The 24082-nt window shown below is 40.1% G+C and overlaps 1 protein-coding gene across 5 annotated transcripts in view; it reads right to left on the bottom strand.

Annotated features, from left to right (window-relative positions):
• SLC10A7 (solute carrier family 10 member 7) overlaps positions 1-24082 on the bottom strand; it is a 259901-nt gene that overhangs the window by 63045 nt on the left and 172774 nt on the right. For all 5 annotated transcript variants that reach the window (XM_058721237.1, XM_058721235.1, XM_058721233.1 and 2 more), the window contains one exon: positions 8316-8351. In XM_058721237.1, the coding sequence (XP_058577220.1) occupies positions 8316-8351 (36 nt within the window). The remainder of the gene's footprint in view (positions 1-8315; positions 8352-24082) is intronic.

The following is a 24082-nucleotide window of genomic DNA, read 5'->3' as shown; positions in this document are numbered from 1 at the left end:
TCTGAACTGATCTAATCATTCATTACTCACCCACCTTTCTATTTTGCTCCTTCCAAGAAATATTTATTGAATATTTGGCACTGGGGGTAAGGTAATGAATAAGGCATGCCTTGTTCCTAGCCTAGGAGAACTTAAAATCCAGCGGATGCTCAACTACTTGTAACATTGTTTTGTAAGGAAAATTAAGATGGAATATTCCAAGTAATACAAGTATAAGTGCAGTTTTGAAAGCTGGGCAAGGCTTAATTTGTCCTTACAATAGGAACCCCAGGGACTGGTACATAACAACTGATAACATAAAGACAATAATTTCTGCCCCTGCCAATATCAGAGGTATATTATCAAGAGAATTGAGGTAGTATATATCAAAACACTTTGAATCTTAGAAGCAAACAAATGGTAATATTTCAGGGAAAGTTTTATCGCTCTCACTGTCAGCCACGGAAAACACTGGATTTATTTACATGTAAGATTATAAAATTATAGACTATAAACAATTACAGAATCTTAAAGGTTTAAGTTTTAAGACTGCCCACCATTAAGGTCTGGGCAAGTTGGATTGTTGCTACATCTCAGATAAGTGCTTCTGCAGAACCTTGACATCCTTCCTGGAATTATTTTCTATTTTCCTTTCTAAAGCATCACATGTAAATAATTAGCACTTGCATGGTTCTTTATAGCTTACAGCACACTTTCACATAAATTAACTCATTTCAGCTTATCATAATCTTCATAATCCTCATTTTACAGAGGAAAAAAACTGAGGCTGAGAAGGATTAAGGAGAATCCACTGCTACACAACAAACTGGCTGCAAACCAAACCAAAATTTTATGCCTTCTCACCATACATACCATGCTACCTTTCCACACACAGACTGTGAGAGAAAATGAAGCCAGTCCCTTCAAAATGGCTTTATAACAAAGGAATGTGTGCCTAAAGGTGGAGCATGTAACAGGGAAGGAAATACCAGTCTTAAAGGTAGCCCTAACCCAACTCTTGGGACAGATGCATTCATCCATCTGTCCAACTGAGATGTGATACAGTAAGAAATATAAGTTCAGGGGGGGCGCCTGGGTAGCTCAGTTGGTTAAGCATTCAACTTCGGCTCAGGTCATGATCTCATGGTCCATGAGTTCAAGCCCCGTGTTGGGCTCTGTGCTGACAACTCAGAGCCTGGAGCCTGCTTCATATTCTGTGTCTCCCCCTCTCTCTGCCCCTCCCTTGTGTGCTCTCTCTCTCTCTCTCAAAAATGAATTAATGTTTAAAAAATAAAAAAAAAAAAAAGAAAGAAAAAGAAATATAAGTTTGGTCTTCCTCCTGGCATAGAGCTTCTAAAACCTTGTAACTTCCTGAGTCATAGCAGTGATGGGAACAGCTTTTACTATAATATTTGCATTTTTTTGTCCCCAGTTCCTGGCACAGAGGGTTCAGAGAGTTCCTGCATTGGTGAATGTATCCACATGTAGGGGGTTAGTATACCCCAAACTCTATAGGGACAGAAGATCCTGCATTTGGGACCCTTCTAGACCTTGCTCTATGTACCTCTGCATCTGACTTTTCATTTGTATTCTTTATAATATCATTTATGATAAACTGGTAATGTGTTGTGAGTACAGAAACAGCCTTCCTTTACCAACCATCCATTCAAAAATATTTTTAAAAATTTTTTAAAAATTCATTTTTATTTTTTGAGAGAGAGAGAAAGTTAGGGGGAGGGGGAGACGGGCAGAGAGAGAGGGAGAGACAGCCTGCCAGGGAGCTTGATTTCTTGACTATGAGATCTTAACCATGAGATCTTGACCTAAGCTGAAATCAAGAGTCGGAGGTTTAACCACTGAGCCACCCAGGCACCCCTCAAAAAATATTTTTGAGTGGCTTCCATAGACAGGCACTATTTTGGGCATTGGGGTTACAGTAGTGATCAAAACAGATAAAGTCCCTGCTCCTCTGTGATGCTCATGTTCTAGTTGGGGAAAACAGATAATAAACAAACTGACAAATGATTAAAATATCATGTGATCACAAATGCTAAATGGAACAATTAAGTATGGTAGGTGGGGAGGTATTGGCGGAGAGAGGGTATATTGTTCCATATGAAGTAGTTAGGAAAGGGCTGTCTCCTAAAATGACATTTTATTAGAGACCAGAGATGAAAGTGAAGGAGACAGCCATGTGGAGATCTGAGGGGAAAATCCAGGCTGAGTCAAAGCCAAGTGTAAAGACTCAGGATGGTTCTTGGTGCGGCTAGAGCATCCCATTATGTGTGCCCATTCCATTCAATCTCCTACATAACTATTTCAAATCTTGGCCTCTTTCACCAAATCTCCAATACTTCTTTGCTTTTTTTTTTTTTTTGTCCTCTACCCCTAGCTTCACTTGCCATTTCACTGGGAAAATATAAACAATAATAAGAAAATGTATACAAGCTCCTATAATTACAGGAACCAATTTATTTGCATATTTGCCCTTATACCATGGCTTCCCTCCTACTACTATGGATAAACTATCTGTGCTTAGGGGGCCACACTCTCCCTTTGTGCACTAGAGTTCACCCTCTTTCTCCTATTCAAGGACATGGGTCCACAAATTCACCCTTCTTTTTTCTGTCTGAATTGTTTCTTCTCTAGCTGAATTAATATCAATGCAAATATCCTAATAATTTTCCCAACTTAGAAACAGATCCTACATTAACTTTGTTGCTGCCCCATTTTCTGCATCCTTTATAGCAGAATTCCTCAAAAGAGTTGGTGATTATCACTGTCTTTAACTCTTTTTCATTCATTCTTGAACTGACTTTAATTAGGCATTTACCTCCACATTTCTGCTGAAATAGCTCTTGTTAGGGTCCCCAGTGACCTCCATCTTGCTAAAACCAATGGCTGATTCTCAGACTTCATTGTATCTGAACTATTACCACCATTTGAAGTAGTTGACCACTCTCTCCTTTTTTGAAACACATTCTCTAAACTATTACCACCATTTGAAGTAGTTGACCACTCTTTCCCTTTTTGAAACACATTCTCTACTAGCTTCTAGGACACAAAAATCTCTTGGTGTTCTTCCTAAGCAAACTGGATATCCTTGGTGGTCTTTGCTGACTTATTATTAGAATGCCTCAGAACTCAGTCCACTAATACCTTCTCTATCCTCTCTTGGTAATCTCATTCTGTCTAACTTCAAATCCATCTCTATGTTGACTTCTCCCAAAAGTGTATCTCTTATCCAGACTTCTGCCCTGAATCCCAGACCCATATAGTCAACTGCTTACTTGATTTCTCTACTTTGATGTCTCAACGGCATCTTAACCCAAACATGTGCAAGACTGAGCTCTTTATGAGTTCCTTCAACTTGCCCAGCCCTACAGCCTTCTCTTTCTTCTCTACAGTAACTCCACCCCTCCAATTGCATGGACTTAGTTATCCTTGACTCTTCTGTGTCCTCATAACCTTCATTCAATCTTTCAGGTCTTTCAAGATCTACTTCCAACTACTTTCCACCATTTACTCAACCACCTTGGTCCAAGCTAAACTGTCTCTTGCCATGATATTGTACTAGCTTTCTAATTGGTCTTCCTGTCTCCACCTTTATCTCCTGACGATCTATTCTCAATCCAGCATCCAGAATCATCCTTTGAAAAGGTATGTCAGAACATGCTACTCTTGTGATCAGAACGTTTTCAATGGTTTTGTATCTCTCTCAAATTAAAATTAAAACTCTTTAACAAAGGACTTCAAGGACCTACATCATTTGGCCCCTGTCATGGCTCTGACTCATCTCTATCTACTCTCCTCCTTGCTCACTGCATTCCAGCCACACTGGCCCACTTGCTGTTCCTTAAGGACACCATATATGCTCTCAGGACTTTTCCACTTGTTGTTCCCTCCACCTGGAACACTCTAGGCCTTTCCTCAAATATCATTTTCTTAGTAAGTCCCACCGTGACCTCCCTATTGAAAACAGCAATTCCCCCAACCCATTCTGGCACTTCCTCCTTCTCTCTTCCTCTCCTTCCTTTTATTTTTCTCTTTAGTATGTATCACTCATATATTGTATTTTCACTTATTTGTTGGTAGTTTCTTTCCACTAGTATATAACCTCCACAACAGCAAAGATGTATCTTTTTGCTCATTGCTATATCTTTGGTACCCAGGAAAGCACCTTGCATATAGGAAGAATTCAATACTTATTACTGAATCAGTGATGAATAAGTTTAAATAACTTTGAGTAATTTTTCTATAAAACAAAGGACAGAAATGGAATGTAGGCATGATAAGATGAGATTTAATTTTTAAGATATGTAATATTACAGAATACTTATATGTTAACAGAAACGATCCAGTGATAGAAAATTTGATAATAAAGGACAAAGAAGGAAATTGTTTTGAGTTGTATTGTTAAGTAGCCAATAAGAGATAATACAACAGGAGCGACTGGCCTTAGATGAGGGCAAAGACAGTTTATCTGCAGAAATAGGAGAAAAGACAAAGAATGTAGATGCAGGTTGGTGGGATCTTGTAAAATTTCTGATTGCTTCTAATTTCCTCATCAGCTAGTTTCTTTTCTGCATCAGTTGAGATGAAAAAGGAGAAGAGGCACTGGAGATTTGAGAAGCAAGGAGAAGGTATGAAATGACTCTCTAGAGAGTGGGAATGAGGATTAATTAGGGGAAGGTAAGTATGATCACCAGGCTCACAGTGGTCATGAATTTCAAATGAGACCAGTCAGCATGGTAGCGTGTGTTCCAGGCATGTTCAGGTACATATGCAGAAAAGGTATAGGGTTGGATATTAGCAGGCCTGGTGGCACTTTGCCATGCAAATATAAAGCAGTAAGAGATGAGCAAGGTTGTCGATGGTATACACAAAAAAGTAATCATAATGACAGACCAGGAGATCTAGGCTAGGTAAGATGGGGTGTGAGGGGATAGGAGTGAGGGGAGAGTATGTTAGAGGCTTTGTTAAGGCGATAAGGTAAATAAACTGGCCATTCTAGCAGGTCTGAAAAGATTTTAATTTGGGGAGTAGGTCACAAAGACAGGAGCTATTGGTAAGAGAAAACATTTGAAAATAGGAGTATGGAAGGATGCCATTACTGGCAGTAACAAATTCAAGGGTGTGACTATAGGGGTGATTGGCTGAGATGAAGTGGAAGGCAATCTTACTGGAGAAGAGGTCAAGAATTTAGAAGCCAGAGTATTAGGAGGGATCAATTATGTGAATATTGAAAAGCACCAGGAGGGGCGCCTGGGTGGCTCAGTTGGTTGAGCAGCCGACTTCAGCTCAGGTCATGATCTTGCGGTCCGTGAGTTCGAGCCCCACGTCGGGCTCTGTGCTGACAGCTCAGAGCCTGGAGCCTGTTTCAGATTCTGTGTCTCCCTCTCTCTGACCCTCCCCTGTTCATGCTCTGTCTCTCCCTGTCTCAAAAATAAATAAAAACGCTAAAAAAAAAATTAAAAAAAAAAAGAAAAGAAAAGAAAAGCACCAGGAATTAATCCAAGTGTACTATTAAAAAGAAGACAAGGGAAGGTACTAATATTTTTTTGGACTCCTAGAGAGTGACCTGGGGTTCTACTGATAATTACAGCAAGGAGTGGTAGCAGGCAGTATAGGCATATTGGCCTAACCTTCAAAGGAATGAGAATATTTTGTGGAGAAGGCATGGGAAATGATCTGGAATTGGTAACGAGGTGCAAGAAAGACACCTTACCCCATTTCAAGGCTCAGTGATATGAAAGGCACCTGCAGCAGAAACATGAGTCAGAGGACAGGTTTCAGTTGGAGCAAGATGGTGAGGTGGAACATTCTAAGAGCTCAAGAATACAGAGAACTGAGATTTCATCAGTAAAAAGTGACACAATTCACTTTGCAAGGGCTGTATTTGTTTCCTCAGCTTCTCTAACAAAATATCACAAACTGGATGGCTTAAAACAACAGAGATTTATTGTTTCACAGTTCTGGAAGCAAGAGCATGCTCCCTCTGAAATCTACAGGGGAGAATCCCTCTTGTCTCTTCCAGCTGTGACATCTGCCAGCAGTCCTTGCTGTTCGTTGGCTTGTATGTGCATCACTCTAACCTCTGTCTCATCATGACGTGGTGTTCTCCCTCCGTTGGACTCTGCTTCTTGTAAAGACACCAATATTGGATTAAGGGTCTACCCTGTGCCAGTGTGACCTCATCTCAAATAATTATATCTGCAATGACCCTATTTTCAAATAAAGTCACGTTCTGAGGTCCTAGGGGTTAGAACTTCAACCTCCCATCATGGGAGGACATGATTCAGCCCATAACAGGGGTGCTAATAAAAAACACTACATCTTTTATGGAATGTGTTCCAATTTAAGTTGCTCAGGTTTTTGTCCTACTCGGTAAATGAAGCCTGGCAATTCAAGTGTTTAAGCAATGACCTTGGTTTGTAAAATGCATGACCACCTACACAGACAAAAAATGTTATATACTGTTCATGTGATTTAAGGTCATATAACATAGACGTGTCTATTGATGTTGTATGATGATGTCACAGAACCTGTTGGGACAGCTTAGTTAGCTAGCTCAGAAGGGAAGAATTAAACTTTGAAGTTGAGGGTCTTGGAGTCCCTTTAACTATTCTTGTAGCTCTATCATTTTAAAATGTTGAACCAACCAAAGCTCACAAGCCTATGGGTCTAAGAGTAGGGGAAAGCTTGCAACAGTGTGATGTCATAATGTTAACGAGCTGAGAACATTTCTCGTTATGGCTGGAAACGGGCAGAAGAAGGAGAAAAACACTCATCTGGTTCTGTAGTCATGAGCCGAAACAAGGTCCCAGAGATTCCAGACCCCGAGATACCCAAAAGTGCTATCCTCGGTCTCGGCCCCACAGTTGTGGCTGTGACTTCTTCCCAGCTCGTCTTAAAAGTGTCACATGAGTAAGGGATGCTACTCTTCTGCAATGGAGAAAAACTGGACTACAAAGCCATTTACTGTGCATTGGATTAGATGCTCAGCTTTCTACTTGTCCTCCGACCTCACTGCAGGTGGTGGTCTCAGGCTGGCCTGCATCCTGTGCCTGTTGAGGGCTGCTCCTCCCAAATCGTGATCCAAGGTCTTAGAAGAACACTGAGGGGTGATCCTAATTCCTCACATCTAGTGAGCAGGTAGGCACACACCCAGTTTTCTCTTCCGAATGAATGCAAAGCAATATTCACTTCGATATTAATGTGACTCACTGCAAATTCTGAATTGATGAAATCCAAATTAATGAGGTTTGTTATGCTGAGGGGAGTGATCTGATGATTTGACTCTTTTTAACCTTGTCAGCATGGAGCTAGCATTTCAGAAGGGATGGGGGAAGCGAGGTTTATTACTTGAAGGTAATGTCTTTCATGAAAGATGCAGTATCCAACTGTTTAGTAGGGCATCTCTTCCTCTCCACTTCCTGCACAGCTTGTAAGAAATGAAGTCCCTCACACTATTACTCTAATTGAATTCCAACTTGGGTAATTACACTATAATTAAATAAATTTTCCCCATAGTTTTAATTCACTGACAAATAGTGCTAGTCAAACAGCTACATTTCACTCCCAGAAATGATCCCCAACTCCATTTCAGTGATGAGTGGAGTGATTTATATTTGGGAAATGTGTGTATGAAAAATGCACAGTTCATAAAATATTGTAGGTATCATTCATGATTACATATGCTTTTCTCAGCATGAGATAACATTAATTTCTATTATAATCTTTCATCTAATTTCTCATATGCATAGTGCCAAAAGAAATGACAGTTAATTAGCATTTCTTATTTTCAGAGCAATTTTTGTTTAGTTAATCAGTAGCTTTTTTTATTTCTGGAGCACATTTCATTATCCCTGGCAGACAGACGAGGTAGGTGTCATTGTTTCCCATTCTACAGATGAAACAACTGAGGCAGTATTCCCCAAAGTAAGGAAGTCGGTTGCTACAAGCCATGGAACCTAAGCTTCCTCTGGTCCCCTGGTTCTATCAAACATTGGGTCACCAGCAATCACTTTAGTTTTAGCAGCAAAAAAATAAAGAGCACATATATATTTGTGCCCTGCATCACAGGTCATTAATTTGTAATAATTAATGATTCAGCCAGGAGTCAGAGGCCTAATCAGTGGATCATGAGAACACAGAGATTCTTTGTGTCTATATGTTATTATTTGGTACCGTTCAACTGGAGGAACAGTTCAAAACGTGAGGCAAAGTGGTGCAAAAGGGTTCAAATTTCAATTTTTTTTTTCCTAATGATCTCTCTTAATGGGTTGTAGGTGGCTTTTAATAAAAGATATTAAAGACAACATCAAAATACTCACAAAAAGCAGCAGAAGCAGGGGTGTTACAACGATGCCCTGAAAGAAATGAAAGAGATGATGATCATTTATCAGCCTGGAAAGCAGGACACTTTCTTTGCCATTTTAAACTCTGATGCATGGAAATGTTGATCCTTCTCACTTCCGTTTAATAAAATTGAGGTGATAAAGATGAGGGAGCCCCAGTCTTGGCTCTCCCCACCACAATGCCTTAGCATCTCTATTATAATTACTCATATTTGGCATCACTAAAAGTACCAGCGCCAATCTTCCTTAAACTCGTCTGCCCCTTTTAAGACTGAAGTTGCCTTCCATGTTATATATGGATCACTCGGGTGAAGCTGGCAAGCCTTCTCACTCCAAGGCTTTCAACTCTAACTTGGATAAAGTGCCCCCTTTCAAGAGAAGACAGGTGGTTCAGTCCCAGTTGGGGTCCTCTCCTGAGCAAAGACCACGTCAGTTGTGATGAATGAGATGTCGTGATTTTGTAATGTGAACCAATCTCCCCTAGGAAATGAGCTGGGATCTCAAAACTCATTTCACTTGATTAGACTCCATGTCTCCATGGTGGAAGGCAAGTCTTTCATCTAATTCAGCCACACAGGACCACCTCAGTCCCTCTGCCTCCCCTAGGCAGAAAGGAGCAAAAGATTTGTTTTCTGCAGTGACAGGAAACAGTTTGAGGCTGTTGTCAATGAGGCAGGATACAAGCTTTTAGGTTTCTTGAAGGTAAATCTTTAAAACTAGGTGTTTGAGTTGGGAGTTAACATGACAGGTTTCAGTTTTAGAGCAGCAGATGATTATTCGCACCTCTTAGTTCTTCCTTTATCTCTCAGCACTTCATTATGATTTATACAAGAAAAAGCATTTCATATTTTTATTAATGAATTCTACTTGGAACTTTAGTATTCCAAAGAGCCTGTGTGTGTGTGTGTGTGTGTGTGTGTGTGTGTGTGTGTATTGTGTGTATTGTGTGTGTGTGAGAAAGAGACAGACAGAGACTATACTGTGGCCAGGATCTAGGTCTGGGACCATTTCATTACGTCTGGAAAAAAAGTCCTTTTGGTATTTATATGAAATCCTTTCATCATTATAGTAACTAAATTCTTTTGGATGTGGCCCAGGAGAGACTGGCTTACCTTATATGAATATTGCTACTATGACTTTCTTAGTCATATACCACATGTGAAGATTCACCCATGAGCTTGTTTTATTGTTAAATAATAGAATAAATGCCTCTTTATTGAGCAAACGTTTGCAGTTGGCAATAAGGAATACATTTTAAGTATCATATTTTTAATCTGTTTGCTAAAATATGTGTTGGGGCTTATCAACTCCATTGGTGTCTATGAAACAGGCTCTCATCAGCACGTTTAGGAGAGCTAAGTGTGGAAAATAGCAAAGGAATTTTGAAGAGCTACTGTTCTTCAATGATATGGAATGTACTCAGACTTTAGGAGGAACTACAGACTTTACTAGGCCACGTGGAAATGAAAGTATCTGGCTGTTTCCGTCTACGGGGGAGCCATTTGATTTTAAGTCAATTCGTTTAAACATTTATTGAATGTCCACTTACATGCAGCACTGTTCCATTAATTAGAAGAATTAGAGGGGACTGATCTGGCAGAAAGGAAAATAAGGATATTCCAGAAAGAAGGAAGGGAACTCGCAAAGCTGTAAAAAGTTGAGCAGGTTGGTAAGAAAAGTATGAAGTGGGCATTTCAGAGACCTGGTCACCAAAGACTTTGTGGCCAGAAGAGGGAGTTCAGAGTTGATCCCATCATCAATGGCAAACTACTGAAGAATGTCAAGCAAAGGTACAATGAGGTGGTAAATAATTTAGCATATGGAGAATAAACTGGACTTAGCTTATAAGCTAACCAGTTTTACCTTTGTTATGTATCAATTCACTCACATCCAGATAAAAGAAAATAAAAATATTAATTATGAAACACCAATAACACTAATAACACTTCTAAGAAACAAGGTATGGTATCTGTGACAGGATAAGAATTTTCAACTAGGAGGAAGGCTGAGCACTGTCACCTCTCTGAGGACAACTGTCTCATATGGAGGAGGTGGAGCCACAAGGGTGTCGTATAGTACTTGGGGACCCACGTTCTTCCTGGTGACCGCTTAATTTCCCACAGAATAGTAACAGTAGGAGTAACAATACAGGACTATCAATAGTATTTTGCTTTCAGCACTTTCACGCAACACATTTTTTTTTATTTTTTATTTAAAAAAATGTTTTTAGTGTTTATTTTATTTTTGATAGTGAGAGAGACAGAGCGTGAGCAGGGGAGGGGCAGAGAGAGAGGGAGACGCAGAATCCAAACCAGGCTCCAGGCTGCGAACTCCGAGCTGTCAGCGCAGAGCCCTACGCGGGCACGAACCCACAGGCCATGAGATCATGACCTGAGCGGAAGTCGGACGCTTAACTGACTGGGCCACCCAGGCGCCCCTTATCAAGCACATTTTAAAATCTGACCTTCCCCGGTGCACCTGGGTGGCTCAGTCGGTTAAGCGTCTGACTTCAGCTCAGGTCATGATCTGGCCGTCTGTGGGTTAGAGCCCCGCATTGTGCTCTGTGCTGAAAGCTCAGAGTCTGGAGCCTGCTTCGGATTCTGCATCTCCCTCTCTCTCTCTGCCCCTCCCCTGCTCACGTTCTGTCTCTCTGTCTCACAAAAATAAATAAGAAATGTTAATAAAAAAAAAAAATTAAAACCTGACCCTTCCCTATTGAAGGAGGTAGGGTACATAATAGTCCCCTTTCATAGATGAGGAGACTGGGGTTCAGAAAAGTCAAGCAAATGGCCCGAAACCACACTGTAAATAAATAGCAAAAGGCAAAGCCTGGATTTGAGCCTGCTTTGCCCAATTCCAAATCCAGAACTGATTCCACTACACCACTGGTCCTCAGTGATAGGTTTCAGCAGCCAGTACGTTTTTCCACAGAGTTCTGTTTAGGACATATATGGAGTGATTAGTTGCAGTATGATCTTGGTCTCAAGGTGATAAGCAATTCTTAAAGATGACTTTATTGTGGAAGGCAGTGCACTATTATCTGCAGATTTTCCTGCCTTAATATGTCAGCTGTATAGTTACCAACACACAAAAGTTTCTTTGCAGTTCTTCCAAAGACTTAAGATGTTTGTTCCTAAAATATTAAAAATTTCCTAGCAAACAGGATGTATTTTCTAATTCTGGATTCAAGATTCCTTGTTACTTTCTCAAAAATGTTGTTCAATTTCATTAACTAAGACTGAATCGTTAGTGCTGAAATCTGTTTTTCAACTGTATTAGGAAATGAATCAGTCACAATGCCGCTAATCCCAGTAAGCGCACGGTAAGTTTTAGTGAAGTCACTATAATAATTATCAAACTACTAATAGCCACCATTTACAGAGCACTGATCTACAACAATGAGGACTTCATGAATGTTATCTTCTGGAACCGTCACAACAAGCCTGGGAGGTAAGCACCATTATTATCCCCCTCTACTATGGAAGGAAACTAAGTCTCAGAGATACTGAGTGAAGTATGAAGAGGCAGTGCCAGGAATTCAATCTCCATCTCCCTGGCTCCACAGCCTGTGAGCCTGACTGGTGTAAATAAAACCTTTGCAGTTTTACCCTATTTCCTCAGGGTTATACTTTAAGAGTAAACCGGAGAGGAGCTTCAAACTCAGTATGTCTTTTTGATGACATGAAACAAATTGAGAAAGAAGCCTTTGTGTGACACGGTTGATACATTTTTTCAAAGTCAGGTTTTTTACAAATATCAATGGTAAAAAGGGTGAACTGAAAATGTAAACCGTAACAGCAACAATCATTGGAAGATGGAAAGTCAAATGAACACGTTATTTTCTCTTGGGTATGCAGAAGGCTCAATTTGATGGTCTCTTTTCTCTTTTCCAAGTAAATCCTATGCAAATGGATAAAACCAAAGAGGTGGTGGAGGAGCACTTCTAGCAAAAGATGTTACTCCCTCTGCTTGCAGATTCAAGGTCAAGACATAGTTTTAGCATCCTTGCAATTGGGAGGGAGTGTTAAGCTTTCTGATTGCAACACCTGAAGAAGTCAAGTCACAAAGTGACTGGCTTTGATTGTCTCTTTAAAAAAAAACCTTCAGAAAATCCATTTACACCTCTGATGTGACTCACTGGGTGAATATATTTCAGTGGCTTTAGTGGAAAAGAAAAAAAAAAGTGTCAAATCTCAGACACTAAGATTTAGTCACATTAAATTACAAACCAAAACAAAACCCAAATAACAACAAAAACAACAACTGTAAATGCACCTTGCTCTCAGTTGTAGTACTAGCTAAAAAGGCAAAACTTAAGTGAATTATCATTTTTTAAACATAGAAAATGTTATCAAAAGGTTTTACTGCAACAACTATTGTGATTGCACAGAAACAAAAACTGACATGGTAGGTTTCTGTCTCCAGGATATTGAACGTTAAGTCTTGGAAAAGGTGCTTTTTATTTTTTAATTAAAGGGCAATAAATAACTCAATGTTTACAGAATGACAGAAACTCAGTTTTGCAAGGGATCTTAGACCTACCCTGGTCCAGTCCTCATCTGAAGTGTGACCCCCTCGGTCTCCCTCACTGGCTCACCAGTGAGGTGAGGCCACGATGGCTGTGCTTTTGCCAGAGAACCCACAGAGAGGCAATGTTCTTGTTCTGAAGACACACATTGACCTGGATGAAGCTTTTTCATAGCAGGGAAGCTCTTTCTTATAATTGATCCCACACCACCTCCCGATCCCACACCACCTCCCCTGTCTCCCTGTCTTCCTCTTGGAGCAACTTAAGGCACATCTCACCCCTCCTGCCTTGTGATGAACTTTGAACTGCTGCTTTGGAGTGATATAAATAAAATCTCTGCACTCTTCAACTACTTCCTCAAACTTGTATTTTAAGAATAATACTGAAGGGAGCATTGGGGTCCCCACACTAAGTTTCTTCAGGCTAAAAGTCCTTAGCCACACCTCCACCACAACAGTGTTCCCCAGAGGGTAGGGTTTTGAGGCTTCTTAGACATAATCTCATTCAGGTAAATATAAGAGTCCACAGCATTCGCTTAATGAAAATTGACCAAAACTTGGAAATGTCATCCTGGTGCATTGTCTCACAGGCCAATCCAAGGATTATTCAATTACCTAGAGAGACATACCTTTGTTTGGTTTTTGTTTACTACTGATTAGGGCTCAGAAATTACATGCTAACTTATAAAGTGTTGTCCAGTAGATTTAGAAATAATTTCCGTCTAGTAGAAAAAACAACCACCACAAAGGTTATGGTCTTATTACCCTATAGGTACTAGCCAGTTTTATACTTAACATACCAAACTTATTTCGGTATTCTTTTCTGATGGATTATATCATCCCCACTTCTATAATCTTTTAGAAATCAACTTTATTATCCTGCTGGCTCCCTTATTACTCAGTTAAATAAATGTTTGACATGTGCTCATTCTATATGTTTTCAATTTTTGAAAATTCTACTTTGACAGCTCCTGTACTCTAAACCTTGAATTTAGGTTAATGCAAAGATCACCTTTTATTTTTTAAAGGATTAATGCCAACTAAAACTCCCAGGTTGTCTTCACATTTTGTCTATGGTCAGTACACAGTGATATCTTAAAAAGTTACGGAGAAACTTATCCTTTAAGAATGAAATTATATTGGTGGCTAAGTTAGTTAAACGTCTAACTTCAGCTCAGGTCATGATCTCACAGTTCGTGGGTTCGAGCCCCGCATCAAGCTCCACGCTGGTGGTGCAGAGCCTGCTTGGGATTCTTGCTCTGTGGTCTCTCTCTGCCCTTCCCCTGCTCATGCTTTCTCTCTCTCTCTCTCTCTCTCTCTCTCTCTCTCTCTCTCAAAATAAATAAATAAACTTTTTTAAAGAGAATGAAATTATGTTGAGCCAATATGGAATGAGTTAGACTGGCCAATACATCCTAAGCAATACAGTATAAAGTAGCGGTGGGAATTTTAGAGACATCCAAATTTAAACAAAATGGTCAAGATACATGGTCTCCAGAGAATATGACCTGATAAACATGAATGTCAGAGTAGATAACTGTATAAACTTCATAAACTAAAGAAAAAGGCATTAGAAGCCTAGCTGGAAAGAGAGTTGTGGTTGATTGGTGGGTAAGGGCCTCTTTCCTCTCCTCTGCCTGTATGTTCCTCTTTAAAATTGGACCTTCATAGAATAAATGCCTCAACATCCCTCAATTAAGCATTTCTCAGTATGTTCATCGCTCGGCCAGGGAAAGAAGGTATCCTAGCAGCTGACATGAGCATTCTGGTCTGTTCACTAGGCACAGAACACTATAGTAAAGGCACCTGCATCAGACTATTTGAGCTGGAAAACACCAGTCACTAAAAACATTCAGTTAATTCTCTCTAATCTGAGTCCATGTTTGCCAAGAAAATGTTGAATCATAATTTTGTTTTTCAAGTAGCATTTTTGATAGGAACAGAGCACAGTGGCTAGTTGACCCTAGGCTCCTAAAATACACCCATATTGAGGTGCGCTGAACACAGTGAGTTTCTGGACCTGAAAAGCTGTGGATCTATTTCTGGATTGTGGTGACTCCATTTGAGCATGTTACCCTATGAGGCCTTGCAGAAATGACAGCTGGCTCTTCTCAATGATGTACATTTAATTAAACAAACATTTACTGAGTGCTAACCATGTATCAAACATCATGGGAGCTGAGGAGAAAAGGAGTCCAAAGTCTCCTAAACACTTACAAAAAAACTTCAGTCATTTTGAAGCGGACTTTTACATGAAGCTCTAGAAAACAGTTTCTGTAAACTCCTTGGCTTGTCTTTGAAGGCTATCTTGGAAGACCTTTGTTTTTTCTATCCTATTTTCTCCTCCTACAACCACTGGTGAGCATTGTTTATGTTACTAATGCACTTAGAATAACTTTTGGCTTTTCAAGCTATGTCTCTGATATGATATGTCCATATTTGATCTTTAATTTCCGCCATGGTCCTTGCCCATACAGAGTTCCCATGATAGAAAGCGGCTCTATCCATCCTTCTGGAACTTCAACACCTCTGTTGAGAGATACCTCTACCATCTTATTCCCAAGAGACTGAGGTTTCTTCGGACCAAAATTAAGGGTCTTATATATATTAAGTGTGGTTAGATTTGGCCTATTATCTTTTGAAATTTTTGATCTGTCACTGATAAATTCAGCAAATACCTACTTAGTGACTACGGTGTCAGGCTCCATTAGATGAGGAATAGTGGTGAATGAGACATGCACAACTGATACCCTTGGCGCTTTACAGAAGACAGAAAAGTGATAATGATAAAATGGTGAGTGTTTACAATCACAATCTCAGCGTGCAATGAGAATGCTTAGCAGGTAGATGAGAGCAGTTCAGATGAGAACTGAAAGCAGAATAGGAGGGAGTCATGTCAAGAAGGCACAGCCCAGGAGAAGGGGCATAGAGAGAGAAAACATAGGGAGGGAGAAGGGGCTGTACAAAGGCTTTGGAGGCAAAGAAGAACATCAAGAAACTGGAAGTAAAGGGCAGAGTGTGAGGAATGCCATGTGAGACATAAAGCTAGAAGCCAGATGGAGGAGGAGGGCCTAATAATCCATGGTAAGGAGTCTGGCTTCATTTCCAAGCAAGGGGAAGCCACTGAAAGAATTATGGAGGCATGGTTACAGGGGAAGGGCCTGGGACCAAGGGCTTGATGATATATATCTGTGTTTAGGTAGAAATCACTCTGGGTGTACTTTAGAGAAGAGTTTAAAAGGCTGAAAAATTAAAAGCAGGGAGACTAATGAGGAGGCTCTTCAGTAACCCAGGCAGGAGTGGATTTAGGCTAAGGTGATGGAAGTTTAGTGATCACGACAGAGATATACTCAAGAAGCAGTTGAAATGTAGGTGGTAGATTAACTAAATATTGAGGGAGAGGTGATGATAAAAAACAAGGAGGGAGGACCTCTCAGTCTTCTAAATGAAGTGATTTTTTGGCCCAAAGAGTGGCCACTTACTGTTCCACTCAGTAAAAATGGAACAATTACTGAGCCATAGTAGAATTGGGGTATATAGATTAATTTTTCTTGGGGAACATGATGAATCTGAGGTGTCTACAAGGCCTTCAATTAGAGACACTTTAAGTAGTTGGATATATGGGACAGAAGCTCAGACTGGTGTGGACAGTGGCTACAGATGAGTGATCCCTCACTATATAGTTGGTGGCTTACTATTACAGAGAAGATAAGAAGTTAAGAAATAGAGAATACATATTGAAGCTCAGAGGAGGCCTAGCAGAAAACAGCTGGAATGACTAGTGTGGAAGTTAAGCTGGAGTAGATTGAGCACTAAGAAGGAAGAAGAGAGAGAGAGAGACAGTTTGGATACTCTTTCAAGAAGTCTGGCTGTAGAGAGTGGGAGAGAGATACAGCTATAACCTGAGGGAATATGAGGGAAAGGAAATTTGTTGGTGTTTGTTCTGTGGTTTGTTTGCTTTATTTTAGAAAGGAGAAGCTTGAGGATTTCCAAAATTCATAAAGAAGAACCCAAGCAGGCAGGAGAGTGGAGCTTTAGAGAATAGAAGGGAATGTATGTATTACCTGAAGGAGGAGGGGGCAGGGAAAGAGTCCCAGGGCACAGCTGCAGGGTTTAACTTCAGGAAGGAGGTGGGCTGACACCTCTTCATTGTAAAATGGGAGAGAAGGATACATTAGGTACCGATGAAGACAAACCTGTGTGTCCTTGATATTAGAAAGTTGAAGGAAATTCCATTCAAGGGCTTCTATTTTCTATATTAAGTAGGAGGTGTTTGAAGTGTTTTACCAAGCCAAGGGGGAGACAGGTTCAGGCAAGGGAAGTCAGTGACTGGAAACTGATGCTATGACTAAAGGGAGTGGGTGTCTAAAATAGTGAAGGGGCTGGGATTTCACCATCCCGTGAAGTTAATAAGTTAGCCGGCCATCATTTCGTGGGTGCTGGAAGAAGACACATGACTCCTGGGTCAGAGCCACAGGACTGTATCACTCACAGGATAGCAAGCAGCCTGAGCATCAGTTTCCCTCACCCCCAAGTCAAGTAGGGCAAATGGGCTCAGATGGATGCCTGCCCTACAGTGGGTTGCATTACAGAAAAGGAATACTGAGTTTAGGGAATCCAAAGCTTTTAAAATGGACAGAAAGCATGCCTACCTTTTGTTCTAGAGGGGAATACTATCTTTATCTTTCCGAGGCAGTGAGCAAACCTGCCATTTTCTCCAGAGGGAGATGCTATTTCTATCTTTCAAGGCCATTCACTCTAGAAACATCCCTGAAAAGACAGTTGAGAACAAAGGTCCGTCAGTGCCTCCAATCACAAGATGTACAGAAATGTGAGAGACATGTGGAGGACGGTCTTCCAACAGAGGAAATTTTCAGCAGGCCAACCCAGTTCATACTGGTCATCTCAACAGTTGAGCTATCAAGCTCATTATTGCTCCCTTCAAACATCATCATGTATACAGTAAGATGACAATTAGATAGTCATTTTTAAATGACCAGAAAAACTTCTCCAAGATGACACTGATCCTCTAACATTCCTTGGACACTATGATTAAAATAAGTAAGAGTTTAACCAACTGAACGGACTTCTGAGTCATAATTCACTCTCTCTCTCTCTCTCTCTCTCTCTTTTTTTAAATTGGAAACTTTGCTAAGTTTATGTTTGAAATCTAGATCCTCACTAGACTGTACTGTGGTCTACGGAGCAGCAGCACTGGCCTCAAGTGAAAGCTTGTCAGGAATTGCTGAGCGTCAGAGCCCATCCCAGACCTACCATGTCGCCATCTGCATTTTTAACAAAACTTCCAGGATATTTGTAGACACATTAAAATTCAAAAAGAACTGATTTAGGGTCTACAGCAGGGGTAGGCAAACTTTTCTGTACAGGGCCAGATAACAATTATTTCAGGTTTTGCTGGCCATACAGACTGTTACAATTAGCCAACTGTGCTACTATGGCTTGAAAGCGACCAAAGTTAACAAGTAAATAAATGGGCATGGTCAAATTTGGCCCACGGGCTGTAGTTGAGACCCCTGCTCTAAACTGTTTTTGGGTTAGCAGTTATATTTTTCTTTTAATTTTTTTTAAACATTTATTTATTTTTGAGACAAAGAGAGACAGAGCATGAACGGGGGAGGGTCAGAGAGAGAGGAGGACACAGAATCTGAAACAGGCTCCAGCCTCTCAGCTGTCAGCACAGAGCCCGACATGGGGCTCGAACTCACAGACCGCGAGATCGTGACCTGAGCCGAAGTCGGACGCTTAACCGAATGAGCCACCCAGGTGCCCCAGCAGTTATATTTTAAAAAGAAGTAAGCAAGTGTAACAAGCATTTACTTTTAATAACTTGGTGTCTGGTGAACTCACGCCAGCTTCTAAACATCACAGCATGTTCCTCTGTAACTGCTTATACCACACTACTTAATTGCCCATTCTTTAATTTTTCTCTAGACTGAAAACAAAATTACCAGTTAATAGCGTGTAAAATCTACTTTCTTCTCCTTTTTGATATTTGCAGTGACATTTGCCCATGCCCAGCTGCTGATTGTACCCCTTTTCTTTATGATTTCTCAAAGACGGCGATTCAGCCAATCTCAAATGTTAGTCTTCTCAGGACCCTGTGAAGTAATTTGTCTGGGTCAGAAGATAGAGTCTGCTTATCTTGGGCCTCCTTTCCTTTTGCCAATATTTACTTTACCATTTCTAATCTGAAGACTATTCTCTTTGCCAAAGATGATGGAAGCAAAGGGAAGGGCCAGGCAGAAGGGGGACGAATAAATAGCAGGATGCTGAATCGTAGGCAGAATGTGTGGAGGTAAGGGTCCTAATATCCAGAGCCATATGAGAAAAGAGATCAACACCAGAGCAGAAAAGGGAAATAACACATACATCGCTAGTTAGAATAGAGTGATAGATGTTAAAAGTTGAAAAACAGTGTTCAAACTCATGATTTTTCTGTTTACTTTTTAGCTGAAAAAGTAAATCCTCTTTTCAGACTATGTAAACTCATAGACTTGTATTAAAACTATGAACTATTGTTTTTTTCTACCTAAATTAGGAGTAATACAGACAATCTGAAATTCAATTAAAGCCTAAACTGAGATGCACGTGGGAATTTTCTGCATTTTTCAAGAACCTTTCATATAAATGTTTTCTACGCTTATAGATTTAACATGCAATAAATACTTTTCCAAAGAAGCCTCTTAAAAATGCTAATTTGTAGAGTATAGATCGGACCAAAGAGGTGGCAAAGGAAAGTAAGTCAAAATTTCTCATTTGATGACACAAGCTTTCATAGCTGAGCAGTGATTTGTCAAGGTTCAATCTGGCCTGCAGGGCCCCACCGTGGGCATACAGCTGCCATCTGATGTGTCGTGCTTTTCTTTTCCCTGGGAATACATGCGGCAGTCTATTAAGGATCAGCAGCAGCACAACCAGCATTATATACGAGAAGCCCAGCTCTCTTCAAATGTCAGGAGGATGGTTCCACATTACCCAATGGTCAGCCAAGTTTCCTGAATCTTATACATAGGAGCTAGTAGTGTTTCTTGTTTAAAAAAAATTTTTTTTTACATTTATTTATTTTTGAGAGACAGAGCACAAGTGGGGGAGGAACAGAGAAAGAATGAGACACAGGATCCGAAGCAGGCTCCAGGCTCTGAGCTGTCAGCACAGAGCCCGATGTGGGGCTCAGACCCACAAACCGTGAGATTGTGACCTGAGCGAAGTCAGATGCTTAACTGACTGAGCCACCCAGGCACCCTGTATTTCTTGCTTTAAATCACTGCTTTGGTGACACCAAATATTACCATCATGACAACAGCCAACATTTATTAATGTAAATTATGCACTAGGAGCTGTGCTATGTGCTTCACAAACAACACCTAATTTTAAATTCCAATAAGTAAACCGATTGTCCCAATTTTATAGGTGAGAAATGAGAAACTTATAGATAAGACTATGGCTAAGCTGTAGGAAGTACAAGCAGGCAGAACCCCAGCCAAAGAAATAAGAATAACAGTTGAGAGGTCAAGAGATGGTCCAAGGGGAGGAAAAATTGTTAGAAAGGAAAAAATAGAGCAAAGGAGGAAGTAGGAAACTTAAAAAGATATTCAGGAAATGGATGGTAGGAAACCAATGTAAAATATGTAATATAGGGGCACCTGGGTGACTCAGTCTGTTAAGTATCCGACTTTGACTCAGGTCATGATCTCACGGTTCATGAGTTTGAGCCCAGAGCCTGGTTCTGCACTGACAACGCGGAGCCTGCTTCGGATTCTCCGTCTCATTCTCTCTCTCTCTCTCTCTCTCTCTCTCTCTCTCTCTGCCCTCCCCTACTCATGTTCTTTCTCTCTCAAAAATAAACATTACAAAAGAAAAAAATCTATAATATAAATTAAAAATGGGTTCAAAGATTCCAAATACAATCTGCCAGTGGTGTAGATATGAAAAGAATGCTTCAAGGAACTCTCTCAGGCCATAAGAATAGCACTGAATATTTATTGCCCATTGACTTAAAAGATTTAATGTGTATCCGCCATTTGGCTCATTGATGCCTTTAATAGAACAGTACACTTGGCATGTATGAGGTACTCAATATATTTTTTGCTGAACAAGTGAATGAATGTGTATCCACAAATGCTTCTTTCAGGGAATAGCATATCCATTTGATAAGAAACACACACTTTCTGAAATGCTTTAGAACTCTTATGTCTGTAATAATAAGAAGACTAGCTGACATTTACTGAATGCCTACTCTGTAGGATTCCAGAACTGTTCTGTGCTCTTCATATGTACTAACTCATTCAATTCTCACCACAAGCCTACGAGAAAGGCACCATTATGATTCCCACTGTACAGAGGAGAAAAGGGAGATATACGGACAGAAGAACTATACAGAATTCCCAAGCAGGAAGTGACAGAATGGGAAGCATTCTGGGAAGCTCCAGAATCCACGGTCCCTCCCAATCATGTGTTTACATAGTGATTAGGAGTTCTTTGAGAATTTAGAAATTGCAGAGAATTCTTTTTTTAAAAAAATATTTATTCATTTTAGAGACAGAGAGAGAGAAACAGAGAGCATGCACAAGCAGGGGGAGGGGCAGAAAGAGGGTGTGGAAGTGGGCTCTGAGTTGACAGCTGCAAGCCCAGTGTGGGGCTCAGACCCACAAACCACGAGATCATTACCTGAGCTGAAGTCAGATGCTCAACCGACTGAGCCACACAGGCACCCCAGAGATATCAGAGAATTCTAGCTAAAAGGAATCTCCAGAATAATTTGCTATCTCACTTTACAGATTACAAAAGTTGAGGCCCAAGAAGGCTGGCTGTAACTTTCACCTACAGCCTCAGAGTTAGTTGGAAACATTAGGAAAGAGACAGTAAGTGGCTTGAATTCCCTGCCCACTTCTTCATGCTGCCTCCTATAAGTCAGCTGAATAGAGAAAAACTCACATATAGAAGACCTGAAAACTATCACTCAACACTATATTATTTATCATACGTATCAAGCAAAAAAAGACATAGAAAATAAAATTAGAACAGGTGCTACTTTCCTCCCAAAAAGGCTCATGAATTTCGAGCAAGGCTATGGGAGAACATTTGTGCAAAATTCTGCAAAAGCAGGAAGAGATGTGGGGTTGGAGGAGAGGGAAAGTATGAGGTCAGTGAAGATAGAGAAAGGAGGCAATGAAAAGTGATCTGTGGAGATTTGGGGAAAGGGCTTTTAATGATTGCCTCTGGATGTTAAAGTAAACATATGGAATAATTATACATTGATTTTCTTTTAAATACGGCATTCAAAAGAACAGTGTAATCAAAACTAGGGTTTAGACTTACAGCTTGACCATAAACAAACGACAAACAAAGAAACAAAAAAAACCAGCCTATGTCTACACATGTGAAATGAATGGGTTTGGCACAGGTCATCCATTCCTTTTGGATGCGTCTAAATGACAGCACACACCGCCGTTAGATCTAGCTGCGACGATCAATACCGAGTGTAATGATGGACACAATGAATGGAGACAGCTGCACTCCACTTGCCTTGTCTCATATATCAATGGTCTGCTTTACTCTGGTTTTTATAATATTCCTTAGCTAAAAGCCGTTCCTACAGCTTAGAAAACTGGCCCTGAACTTTGTGATTCAGAGAGGCATGAGCTGGGAGAGGTGGGGGAACTTATCAAGGGTCCTAATGAAGGCCTGCTCTTCACATGAACATCTTTAGTCTGCAAGCCCTCTCAACCCTACCAAGGCAGAGGCAGTAGGATTCTGATATTCAAGCTGACTTTTAGGAGTCATCTTTCCCAACTCACCCCCCACCATCAACATGTACTTTTAACAGGTTTCTCCTAAGTAACATGTTTATTTTTGTATCAGTGGGCAGGAAAGGAAAAACATACAATGTGATATTGGGGTCTGAACAAGGTGGATCCTAGATCCTGAAACTCTCTAGGCCAGTGCTACCCAAAGCATGGCAGAATTCCTAGAGGGAGAAGGAAAAAACAATGATGAAGTGAGGAAGAACACTCTCTTATCATTTTATTACAGCTGGTAAACAGACGTTGTCATATTATGATCATGTGCTTTTTCTGGTATAAAAAGTTCAGTAATTAATACAAGTAAATCACGTCTACAAAATTGAATTTCATCTCATAACCCAGGAAAATGCAAAGGAGCTAGCTTGAAATTTTTTTAGTGCTTAGACTTTTATACCCCAAATTCCCAGGGTAAATTGCTAAAGAGGGTCCTCATTTTTGGCTACATAATTATGTACAGCTAATTCCTCTTCATGTTTCACCAAAGACTCATTCCTACACAATTACTTCTGGATCAACACTATTGGGTGTTGCCACTAAAGTGTTTTTAAGAAGGAGGGGTGCCCGGCTCAGTCAGTAGAGCATGCAATTCTTGATCTTTGGGGTTGTAAGTTCAAGACCCATGTTGGGTGTAGAGATTGCTTAAAAAAATAAAATCTTTAAAAAAAAGAGTTTTTAAGAAGGAATAGCCAATGTTTCTACTCAGAAACGACTGTAAGTATGTTCATATCAGATATTTATTTTTAAATGTCCTCTGCTAACCACTTCTATATCTTTGGAAGTAAAAAGTACCAGAGAGCAAGAAGTGATTATCTGGTAAATTACACCAATGAATTTAAGAGTCTTTAAGAAAATTGAAAATCTATGTCAATATAATTTTTCTAGTTGCCCAGTAGAGGGCAACTTCTACACACTTTGACAGCTATAAAAAAAAAAAAAAAAAAAAAATCTATGCACACCACATCAGTAAGACCCATTGTTATGTTTAAAATAAAACAATACAGTTATGTCTGTGAATGGATTTTCACTAACAGGTAGCTATAAAATGTCACGAAATTTTAAATATGTAATTAGGAATTGAGTATAATTAACAATGAGTAATTAGCATTTTATTATTAATATAAGTGTTATTGCAGGAACTTTAAAGTGGCAACCATTTAGGTCACTACGATAGAATTATCAGTAACTGAAATATAAAAGGCAAATGGTGAGAGCAGTGTTCTTTAGTAAACATTTATTTATTTATTTATTTATTTAACATTTATTTATTATTGAGAGACAGAGACTCACAGAGCATGAGCAGGGGAGGGGTAGAGAGAGGGGGAGACACAGAATCTAAAGTAGGCTCCAGGCTCTGACCTGTCAGCACAGAGCGAGATGCGGGGCTCAAACTCA

The sequence above is a fragment of the Neofelis nebulosa genome, chromosome 3 (assembly GCF_028018385.1).
Source record: "Neofelis nebulosa isolate mNeoNeb1 chromosome 3, mNeoNeb1.pri, whole genome shotgun sequence".
Taxonomy (NCBI): Eukaryota; Metazoa; Chordata; class Mammalia; order Carnivora; family Felidae; genus Neofelis; species Neofelis nebulosa.
This window is presented reverse-complemented; position numbering and strand designations above follow the sequence as displayed.